This window comes from Kogia breviceps, chromosome 2 (assembly GCF_026419965.1).
Source record: "Kogia breviceps isolate mKogBre1 chromosome 2, mKogBre1 haplotype 1, whole genome shotgun sequence".
NCBI classification, from domain to species: Eukaryota; Metazoa; Chordata; class Mammalia; order Artiodactyla; family Physeteridae; genus Kogia; species Kogia breviceps.
In genome coordinates this window covers 27,823,651-27,834,391 of record NC_081311.1, presented here as the reverse complement: position 1 = coordinate 27,834,391, position 10,741 = coordinate 27,823,651, and the positions used below count along the sequence as shown (strand labels likewise).

General features: G+C 56.0%; 1 protein-coding gene across 7 annotated transcripts; it reads left to right on the top strand.

Moving 5' to 3' along the window:
* Positions 1-883: 883 nt before the first annotated feature.
* Positions 884-9,302, top strand: SFXN3 (sideroflexin 3). 7 transcript variants are annotated; one of them, XM_067024853.1, is made up of 13 exons: positions 884-1,195; positions 1,312-1,401; positions 1,998-2,172; positions 3,321-3,484; positions 4,138-4,308; positions 4,653-4,751; positions 5,088-5,163; positions 5,548-5,633; positions 5,855-5,982; positions 6,162-6,211; positions 7,078-7,127; positions 7,595-7,642; positions 7,916-9,302. In XM_067024853.1, exons 4-13 carry the CDS (start codon positions 3,324-3,326, stop codon positions 8,010-8,012), a joined length of 966 nt encoding a protein of 321 aa, XP_066880954.1. In that variant the 5' UTR covers positions 884-1,195; positions 1,312-1,401; positions 1,998-2,172; positions 3,321-3,323; the 3' UTR covers positions 8,013-9,302. The 7 variants fall into 7 exon arrangements, with proteins under 7 accessions (XP_066880954.1, XP_066880956.1, XP_066880958.1 ...); XM_067024855.1 differs by lacking the exons at positions 884-1,195; positions 1,312-1,401 and having other exon boundaries at positions 2,069-2,172; positions 8,279-9,302; XM_067024854.1 differs by lacking the exons at positions 884-1,195; positions 1,312-1,401 and having other exon boundaries at positions 2,095-2,172; positions 4,138-4,312; positions 4,657-4,751; positions 8,279-8,451.
* Positions 9,303-10,741: the final 1,439 nt, after the last annotated feature.

Below are 10,741 nucleotides of genomic sequence, written 5' to 3'. Positions count from 1 at the left end.
GCTCCAGGCCTGCACGGGGAGAGCAGGGATTGGGGAAGGGGTGTGAATGCTGCCCCCGCTGCCCCCCAGAACTTCCACCCCACCCCCTGCTTGGAGCATCCTGCCTCCCATGCCTTAGGCCTCTCACCTCTCCCACCCCCTGGCCAGAGAACTGCCCAGTTCAGCCACCAGTGTGGACTTCTGGAGTCATTTATACAACAAGGTGGGTGAGAACCTCTCTTTCACCCCTAGTTCCTGCTCTCAGCTGAGTCATCTACTCCGGTAGGTCCCCAGTCCTCAGTAGAGGTTGAGAGAGTAGAGGTGGGATTATTGCCGGCCCTATAGGGCTGCAAGCAGTGTGAGAGAAATTTGGGCCAGGACAGTTCGCTGAACCACCCCTCCTGTGTATGTGGGTAGGGGGCCAGCCCCAGGGGCTCGGGCCTCGAGGGGCTTCAGAACCTGGGAGAGCTGCAGCTAAGGGCCTCAGAGATCCCCAGGCCCCAGGTTGCGGTCCCCTCTGTCCCCCATTCCCTCCAGTCCAAAGAGGGGCGTGAACCTCTCCCAGCCTTGGGGGAAGGACCTGCTGGCCAGAGCCCTCCAACATCCCGCGCAAAACCTGGGCCAAATCCCTCAGAGCAACTCCGGGGCCCAGAACGCAGCACCCTACCCCCGGCTCGGTCTTCCCGGCCCCCTTACCTGCTCGCGCGTGCTGCAGCCGCCAGCCTCGCCCGCCCGCGGGCGCGGGAGACAGCTGCAGCGGCAGCAGGGGGATCCCCTCCCAAGCCCCGCCTAGGCTGAAGGAATCATAGGGCTGCCCAGCGCAGCCCCGGGCTCCCATTGGCTGGGAGGGCCGCCAATCACTCCCTCCAGCCACCTCCCTTGAGTGCACAGGTCTGCCGTTTGTAATCTGGGCTGGGGCCCCTCGGTTCTACCCGCTCCGTTCGAGTTCTGGTGCCCCACCCCGCACCGCGAACTTAGGCCTTGGGTATCAGCTTGCCCGGCTCCCGCTACCGGTTCAGCGCAGGGGAGCCCAGAAACACGTCTTCTCTAGGCCAAACCAGCTACCAGGGCTCATGGAATTGCCACCCCTCCGCGGTCACCCCTGATGCCTCAGCGAGGGAATGCCACCTGGGCAGAGCGGGGCGTGAGCCTGTGGTGGGCAGGAGCGCGGGCTGGCACCTGGGTGTGCAGCACGCATGCTCTGTATGGTGACTGGGTGAGTTGGGTGTGTGTGTGTGTGTGTGTGTGTGTGTGTGTGTGTGTGTGTGTGTGTTTGAGCGCTGCCTTCATATGCATCCTCGTATGTCAGAAAGTGTCTCTCTGGCCACCCAGTTCTGGAAAGGACGCAAGGCAGGGAAGCTGGTTCCAGGACACTAGAAGGAGGAAGACTCTTTCTGATCCACTTTCTTGATGCAGACAGAGGTACCTTGAGCTTTCTGCCCCTTCACATCCAGGGCAGGGACTGCGGCCAGGGTCTGTGATGCAGGGGTAGGGATTGGGGCATAAGGAAACTGGGGACCCAGTGGAGCTAGAGGTTATAGCGGGGAGTATAGAGGGGACTGGGGAGGAGGAAAGGGCTGGGGACACCGAAGATGCACAGGCACGAGCAGAACCGGACTGTGAAGGGGTGAGAATGCCAAGGTGCTGCGAGAGGACCTTGAGGGAACCGGGGTAGGAGACCAGGGGTCCAAGTAGGCAGAGGCCACTGCCAAGGCAGCCATCAAGTAAACAAGCCGGGCGGTAACCCGAGTCCCTCTGGGCGTACCGTCAGAGGATGCCCCTCCACGCCGCCCGCCTTCGCCCCGGGCACCTAGACCCCCTGTTGCAGAGGTCGGGTGCCTCCCGAGGCCTGCCAAGGGACTGCAAGCAAATGGGGCAGCTCCTCCCCTCCTCTCTCGGGCTGGGGACGTGGCCAGAACTATCCCTGAGCTCGGATTGGCTCTGGGAGACAGCGTAGGGCCGGGTCTCAGTGGCCCGGGCTGGGGGCGTCGCCCTTAAATGACACCCATCGCCCCCAGGCTCTGCCAATCCCTGGCCTCGCCGGGCGGATACGCCAAGGGAGCCCCCGCCCCTCAGGCTGGCGAGCGTCACGTGTGACGTTACCCGTGATGGGTGTGAGGGCGGGGGCAACGCGCGGCGAGGAAGGCGGGACTGAGAGCTGCAGAGGACTGGAGTCCAGGAGCCTAGGAAATCGTGAGTGCTCATTGTGCCGGGCGGGGTTCGGGGTTCAGGGGAGTAGGGGCTTGAGGGCTGGGAGTCAGAGAGGAAAGTTGCCTCTGTCCTGCGAGATTCAGCATCTTCAGCTCTAGGGCAAGAGGGGAGGTTGGTTGGGGAGGGAATGTCGGGGTGAGACTCTGTATGGTCACACATTCAAGCGTCTGCAACTGATGGATATGAGCTGTGTGTGTGTGTGTGTAAGTAACGGTCTTTGTATGCAGGGCGTGTCCACCCTGTTTGCAGGTCTGTGTAGGGCGTGTATACTGGTGTCTTTGTGTGTGGGTATGTGAATGTGAGTGTGTGAGCGGGGAAGGTGTGTCTGCCTGTGAGGGAGGAAGTGTGGTTGGAGAGGATTAGTCATTCTGTAGGATGTTGCCCAACATGGCCAGATGAATGCTTCAGGCTTTCCTCTCTGTGCAGAGTGGAGGGGTCACTCACTGAATCCTGCTCCTTTAGAGGCAGGTAGCTCAGGGAGAGGTGGATGTGTTTGTAGCCCTGCCCAGCTGGGGAACAAGGAGAGCCCATTCAGTGTGGGCTGAGGAAGATGGGTGTGGAGAGGGGACTGTGCATGCCCACGAGCACACCTGGCTGGCTGGCATCAGAGTCCCGTTTGACATCTGGAATAGGTAAGCCCTGGAGTTGCCAACGAACTCTTGCTGTCCTCCAGTCAGGGCCTGGGGTGTGAGATGGCTTATGCCATCTTCCCAAACAGCCTTGAGGGTTTGTATGTAGGTCTCAAGGCAACTGGGGCCTAAAGCTGACATGAATGTGGATGTTTAATGCATATAATCTGCATTTTTGTGCACACAGAGCACAAGAGTAGCCTCATGGGATTAGTTGCTGCTCATGTGTCAACCACAAACATGTAAATCCTCACTCATGAAAATCTGTACCAGGACAGAGTGCAAGGACATCTGTTTTCCTGGCCATGTTCTCTAGTGGACCAGGGGGGCTGGAACATTGCCTAGAAAACAGCTCCTCCCCACATCCTTGCTTACCTATCTAGAGTCACCTTGAGCTCTAGAAGGATTGGCAGGGACCAGGGCAGCACCACCAAAGTCTCCCCCATGTGGAGCCCTTGGACCCCTCCTTGGAGTCCTCTGACTTTGGTCCCTGCCCTGCAGAAAATGGGTGAGTTGCCCTTAGATATCAATATCCAGGAACCTCGCTGGGACCAGAGCACTTTCCTGGGCAGAGCCCGGCACTTCTTCACTGTGACCGACCCCCGAAATCTGCTGTTGTCTGGGGCACAGCTAGAAGCTTCCCGGAACATCGTACAGAACTACAGGTGACCCCCAACCCCATTTAACCCAGGGGATCATGCCCTGCTGTTAATACAGTAGCTTTTGTACCTGTCTCCCCTAACTTGAGCGTGTGTTTCACTCCTCCACCCCCTCACTCCCTTGCCCTCTCTGTTGAATCACAGACAACTAGGGCACAGAACTTTAACTTAAAGGATTTCAGGGTGTTTGGGTTGAGGAAGTGGTGTTGATATTTGTGGGTAGGGGCCTGTTCTGTGTTTCACAAACCCTCTGCAAGGACCTGTCCCACTGCTGGGCCACCCTCTGCAAGGACAGAGGGGCTCAGCTGAGTCCCAAGGAAGTAGGAGGGCAGCCTCCTTGTCTCCAGGAGGAAAAACTCATGCAGCATCCCAGCCATTTTTAACCCATTGGAAACCACCATTACCCAGCACTGACCTAGCATTTGGGCAGAAACAGAAGGGCACCCCTCTTTGTGTGGATAGAAGGGAAATAGAAATAGGAGCCCTCCTTCTGGCAAGACTTGATTCTTCTCCAGAGACAAGTAGTTCCTTTGTTTTGAGATTGGGAGCCAAAGTGCCTGGTCCTCTGCCCCAGACTTCCCCTGAGCTGGGTGGGCAGGGCTTGGGAGGGCAGATCTGCCCCCTTGAATTGCCTGTCTCCTCCTTGCCAACCTCTGCAGGGCCGGTGTGGTGACGCCAGGGCTCACCGAGGACCAGCTCTGGAGGGCCAAGTATGTGTACGACTCTGCCTTCCATCCAGACACAGGGGAGAAGGTGGTCCTGATTGGCCGCATGTCAGCCCAGGTGCCCATGAACATGACCATCACCGGCTGCATGCTCACCTTCTACAGGCAGGTCCTATCCTGTGTGTCTCCTCCCTGGGTGCTCTGTTCAAGCTACAGTGTAACTTGATGACTAGGCACTTCCTCTCTGGGCCAGTTTGGGCAGAAAATAGTAGGTGGGTGAGAGCTTGTGTTAGAATCCCTTCCATTCCTCAGAACTCAGCCCCTGGGGTCCTCCCACCCTAGAGACAATGGGTGTGTTTGTGTAAGGAGGGTCATTCAGGGGTCACCAGAGCAGGTTCTAGGGGCATCAACAGGGCCCCTTCTGAGGGTTTGGGGTTAACCTTTGGGGTTTTATTATCAGTGTCCAAGGATGTGGGACACTGTGGAAGTAAGTGTCTTTGTTCCCTCAGGAAGACCCCAACCGTGGTGTTCTGGCAGTGGGTGAATCAGTCCTTCAATGCCATCGTTAACTACTCCAACCGCAGTGGCGACGCTCCCATCACTGTGGGGTGAGAGCTTGTTCCCAGGGACTCTTTTCCCGGCCTTCCATTGCTCTCTCCTGTTCCCCTGGGCCTATGCAGCCAGTGGCTCCGCGCCCTTCTCTCAGCCTGCCCCCCACTCACTTTCCTGGCCTGACTGAGGGCCTGAGGTCTTCTTGTTTATGCTTTGGGGGACCCAGTCCTCTTCAAGGGTAGGGATTGGGGCTTCCAGACAAGTCTGCACTGGAGCAGGGGAGACATTTCTCTGCAATGAGGGCACCCTCCCACGCCTCACATCCCTGAAGCAAAGAGCCACATGCTGGACTGTTTACCTCCCACCTTGTGTCCCGGCTCTTCCGTCCACAGGCAGCTGGGAACGGCTTACGTGAGCGCTACCACCGGGGCTGTGGCCACGGCCCTGGGACTCAAATCCCTCACCAAGGTAAATCCCCCCCCATTCCACTGCCCCCCCAGTTCACGCTTTATCTGCCTCCTTCTTCCCTACCACTCCTCCACTCCAACCTACAGGCTCCCCATATCTCTCCTTAGACTTCCTTACCACCCCATGGCCCTTAGGGTTACTAAATCAGCGGTCCCCAACCTTTTTGGCACCAGGGACCGGTTTCATGGGAGACAGTTTTTCCACGGACGGGGGTGGGGGGATGGGTCAGGTGGTAATGCGAGCGATGGGGAGCAGCAGATAAAGCCTTGCTCACTTGCCCGCCTGCCGCTCACCTTCTGCTGTGCGGCCCAGTTCCTAACAGGTACCGGTCTGCGGCCCTGGGGTTGAGGACCCCTGCACTAAATGACATCTTTCCTCCCCCAGCATCTGCCCCCGCTGGTTGGCAGATTTGTGCCCTTTGCAGCTGTGGCAGCTGCCAACTGCATCAACATCCCCCTGATGAGGCAGCGGTGAGTGGCCCCAGCTCCTGGCGTGTGCACGCCCGGGGTGCATGTAGGCACACCAGCCAGCCACACGAGCTGCTGGGCCTAGTCTCAGTCTGGTGCTGGGATCCTGGGGTGGGAGAACCAGCCTTTGAATCTAGGCTGTCTGAGGGGACTAACTGCCCGTGAGAGCATGGCAGGTCAGATTTGGGGCCTGTGATCTGACCCCCACCCCCTTCCCTTCTCAGAGAGCTGCAGGTGGGCATCCCGGTGACCGATGAACAGGGTCAGAGGCTTGGCCACTCGGTGGCCACAGCCAAGCAAGGAATCTTCCAGGTGGTGATATCAAGAATCTGCATGGCGATTCCTGCCATGGGTGAGGCAGGAGCGGCTCGGTGGGGCATGGGCGGCTCTAAGAGAAGGGGGTGCCATTATTCGGGGGGTTTGAGGACTCTGGGGGGAGTGGGAGGAGCTGCAAAGGGGGATCGCCCCTTCCTTAGGGTCCTGACTTCCACTCTGCTAACTCCCTCCCTCCTTGCCCTGCTCTTCCCTCAGCCATTCCCCCCGTGATCATGGACACCCTGGAGAAGAAAGACTTCCTAAAGGTAGGTCACTCTCACCTCTCCCGTCCTAGAAGCAGTGGTGACTGGGGGCAGAAGTGACCGGTCCCCAACTTCCTCTCCAGCCTGACTTGAGTCTAAGACTTGCAACCTGTTTGCCCCACCCCTGTGCTACCCCTTCCACCTTCATTAATTCATTCAGCAAGAATAAATTGAGCTGGAATGAAGGAACACTGAGGGTGAAGGAGGAGAAGGGAAGGGAAGGAAAGAAAGGGTTTCTGTCCTGAAGGAAGCTGGTGTCACTCCAGAGACCTCTGACACACATAGGGATGGACTATCACAGCCACGCTTGATATCACGCTCGTGCTGTCAGCTACAAAAAACATTGAGACACACATACAGGCTCACGCGCACACGAACAGGACGGAGAAGCAAGGCACAGGGATATAAGCTCTGGCTCATTTGTTGAATCATTTATTCGCAAGTATTTATTGAGTGCCACCCATGCACACAGAGCAACAGATTGGTGGCCTCTAAGGCTGGAGCAAATCAAGAAGGGTGTGTAGAGCAGGAGATGTGTTTGGAAAGGGACAGATTCACGCAGTGGGATGGGAGGGAGGGAGTGGAGGGTTAGAGGAGGCTTCCTGAAGAAAGCAGCTCCTGAAGGAAGTGTGGGAAGCGATTCTGAGAGGTGAAGATGGGCAGTGGGGCGCTAGGGAGGGTGTCAGCAAATGGGCCTGGCTGGAGTGGAGGGTGGTCAGTCCCTGTTATGGGACTGGGGGAAAGAAAAGGGCCGCATAGCAGAGGCTCAAAGGCAGCGCTGATGGGATAGAGCCGTGGTGGGTGAATGTGTAGGGGTGAGTGGGGGCAGGGGACACACACGATTACGTTCTCTTTCTCTCTCCCCACAGCGCCGCCCCTGGCTGGGGGCGCCCCTGCAGGTGGGACTAGTGGGCTTCTGGTAAGTGTGCAGGGAGTTAGCTAGAATGTGTGGGAGTGTCCTTTCTATGGTGGATGTGGGTGGGTCTTATTGCTTTTAAGATGTTTAAATACATCATTCATTCATATATTCAGCTGGTAGGGGTCTTGGACACCTGTAGGGCATACTGTGTGTGTTAGGAGTGATCTCTGTTCTTGAAGGTCAAGAATCTAGTCGAAGGGGTTCTACATCCACCACGGAAACCATGGAAATATACCTTTTGGTACCAGCCCAGAGTTTCATGCACATTTAATTCCTGATTCTGTCACTGGCTGTGGCGCTCCGGGTCACTGCTCTGGAGGCTCTTTCCTCAGCCAGAACGTAATGTCATCGTTGGCTTTAATCAGTCTCCACCCCTAGGGGCTGTCTCCAGAGATGGGGTGGGGTGCCGGGAGGAAACACTCTTAGATCAGAGCTTCAGAAACCTTTCCAACACTCTTCTCCCTCAGCCTGGTATTTGCCACCCCCCTGTGCTGTGCCCTGTTCCCCCAGAGAAGGTAAGTGTTGCCCCTAGGCTTGGCTGGGGGCTTCAGACAGGTCTCCACATCTCTGGGAGCAGCTGATTTAGGCTCCTTCAGTGTGTTCCAGGAGGAGGCCTGGCAGGCATTCAGCTTATTATGGGGGTGGGGGAATGACAGTGATCTGGGTCTCTGGCAGTCGAAGGAGGAGATTCAGCAACCTGGGAGGAAGAGGGGTGGTGATCGGAGGGCACCCAGCTGAGGGGGGTGGGCTCAGGGGACATTCAGCCTGCCTGCGCTGTTCTCTTGCAGCTCCATACACGTGAGCAGGCTGGAGCCGGAGCTGAGAGCTCAGATCCATGAGCAAAACCCCAGTATCGAAGTGGTTTACTACAACAAGGGGCTTTGAGGGGGCGTCAGCCCCTGGCCTCCTCTCTCACCTCCTTGGGCTGCTGCTTTAGTGGAGACTTGCTGTCCGTGCCACTTTTCCATCTGCCTGGTACTGGGCGGGGGCCTGGTGTGGGAGCAGCCATTGAGACCAGCAATCCGTTAGGCTGGGAGAGGTGGCCCCGTAGCCTTTTTCTTTCCTCTGATTTCAAAGAGCAGGGTCACATGATCCCTTTTTTCTGTGCTAGTGTGTCTACATATGTACATATGTGATATGTGTGTATACAGGCTGTCCTGGGATGTCCTCATGTCTGGCTTCCCTTCTTGGCCTCCTGTTACCTGCCAGCCGGCCAGGCTACAGGACTTTCTCGCCTAAACAGTTCCACCAGCCAAGTCATTCCTGTTGGAACCTTGCCCCTTCTGGACACAGGAGGAGACCCAGGATCTCAGGACAGAGATTGAGAGATACTAGCAGGCTAAACTGGGCTGAATCCTTCAGATTTCTGCCTCCTAACTCCCAAAGCTGACTCAGGAACTGGGCTGGCAGAGGACGACATGGCAGGATAAGGGAGGCAGGGGTCTTATCACATTCCCCACATCCTGGAATGGGTCATTTCCTCTCCTCTTCTCTGCTGGAACAAAGGAGTGTCAGTGTCCTGTACTGCCCTTGCCATCTCCCTATCTCCCCCACACTGTAGTATGGGCATCTTTAGGCACAATCCTAGGAGCTCTTGGGCCACAAGACATCATAACTTTAAGTCTAAAGTTACAATCCCAACCCCCTCCCCTAACCAAAAAGCCACGAAGGCAGAGCAAGCATTCCTGTTTAAGAGCCCCCACTGCACCCTCTTACAGAGGGACACAGCATGGGAACGGTGCTTAAACTCCACATGTGTCTAAGTGGCTGTAACTAGGATACCTCAAGGGCAACTAGGCCCTGAGCATACGATCCCAAGACAGGGAATTTTGCGTTCCACTGATCTTGTTGGACGTTCAGCAGGATCCTGATCTTAGTTCCTTCTCTTTCTTGAGGCTTGGCCCTGCTCCCCCACACTCCCACCTCCAAGAGGAGGAAGGGCGCAGGAGTCAACAGCTGGTCCAAAGGGGAGGTGGACTTGGGGATGGAATATGTGCTGGTGAATTCATGGAGTGCAGAGCTGGACCATGACTCCAACTCCTGTGACCTCTGGCTGAAGTGGGTTGAAGGCCCCAGTGTGATCCTCTAAGAGCACTTTCCTGCTCCCCCAACCAACCGCCACCAGTAATAAAAGCTATGGTGCCACTGTTACTCAATAAACCAAAAACCTGTCTACTTCTTGATCTTCACTCAATTCCATGTCCTGAGTGCCCAGGAAGAGCTTCCTGCCTGCAGCTCTCCCTTCTCTCCCTACAAAGTTCAGTTCTTAGTCTCTTCCCTCCCCTTCTGTAGGGAGCCTCAGCCCCCAGCAGAGGGAGCTCTGAGATTAGAAAATCAGTCCTCCCTCAGCACCCTGAGTACTAAAGTAGGAGGGATGTGAGTAGATGCCTCCACCTTCTAGTCCCTCAGCAGAGGGAGTGCTGGCTTCATTTCCTTCTTTTCTGGCCAGGGGTGGGGGCGGGGGATGCGGGTTTGCTGATCACACACCTACAAACCAACTCAAGCTCTGGGCTTCTTGGTTCCCTTCAGGCATTTGGCATGGGGTGGTGGCCTCTGGGAGAGGAAGGCTAGAGGGCTAAGGACTGCCTGGCTCCATCAGAGAAGTTGTTAGGGCGCCAGCACACCTCTACACCCCTACACACTCTCCTTGATGCAGCACTAGAACAAGCCAGGTCAGGACCATTTGCTAGTTAACACTCCTTCCCCCCATCCCAGGGCCCTCTATTCCCTCCCTGCTTATGACCCCCCCTTTTTTTTTTCTAGGAAAAATAAGGCCCAAAGTCCTGTTCATGCCTATGTACAACTGGTGAGAGCTACTATTAAACAGTATATAGTTGTGGTTTTTTTTTTTTTTTTTTGGCCCTGCGGCTTGTGGGATCTTAGTTCCCTGACCAGGGATTGAACCCGCGCCCTCTGCCCTCTGCCCTCAGCAGTGAAAGTGCAGAGTCCTAACCACTGGACCACCAGGGAATTCCCCCAATAGTTGCCTCTCTTACCCCAAGTCTCGGCTTAGGAAGATTCACAAGAATAAACGTGAATGAATCTATAACAAAATCCATTCTCTATTTCCTGCAGGAAATACCCCTCATCTCCCTTTTTTTCAGCCTAAAGCTCTCACACTAGGTGGTCAGGAGAAATCTTTAGAGCTGAATGGTCCCACAACAGCCTCAAGTGACCTGTTACCCTGGCCTGCACTCACTCGATCCTCTTAGGAAGTAGGAGTTTACTTGCTGGGCAGTGGGGGTGACACCAGCTACTGCTCATTGAGTCCTTCCCTGTTGTGCCAGGCAGGCTTACTGAAGCCAAGTGCTTTAAGTTCATTGTCGCCTTCGATCTCCACAACCACCCCAGTGAGGCCGGACATGTTATGTCCATTCATAGCAAAAACACAGGCTTATTAAAACATAAAGAAAGTTGCCTACAGCTACACAACTATGTGGTGGTGGAGCCAGGATTCAAGCCAAGTTGATTGACTGTGAAGCCTCTGCTATGCTTCTTCCTCACCTGCCAGCCGAACTTGAGGTCATTCTCCTACTCCCTTTGACATTCCAGGACATCTTCTCCCTGGGCCCAGTTTGTTTACAGGCCAGCAAAACTGACAGGCCCACAAGTGT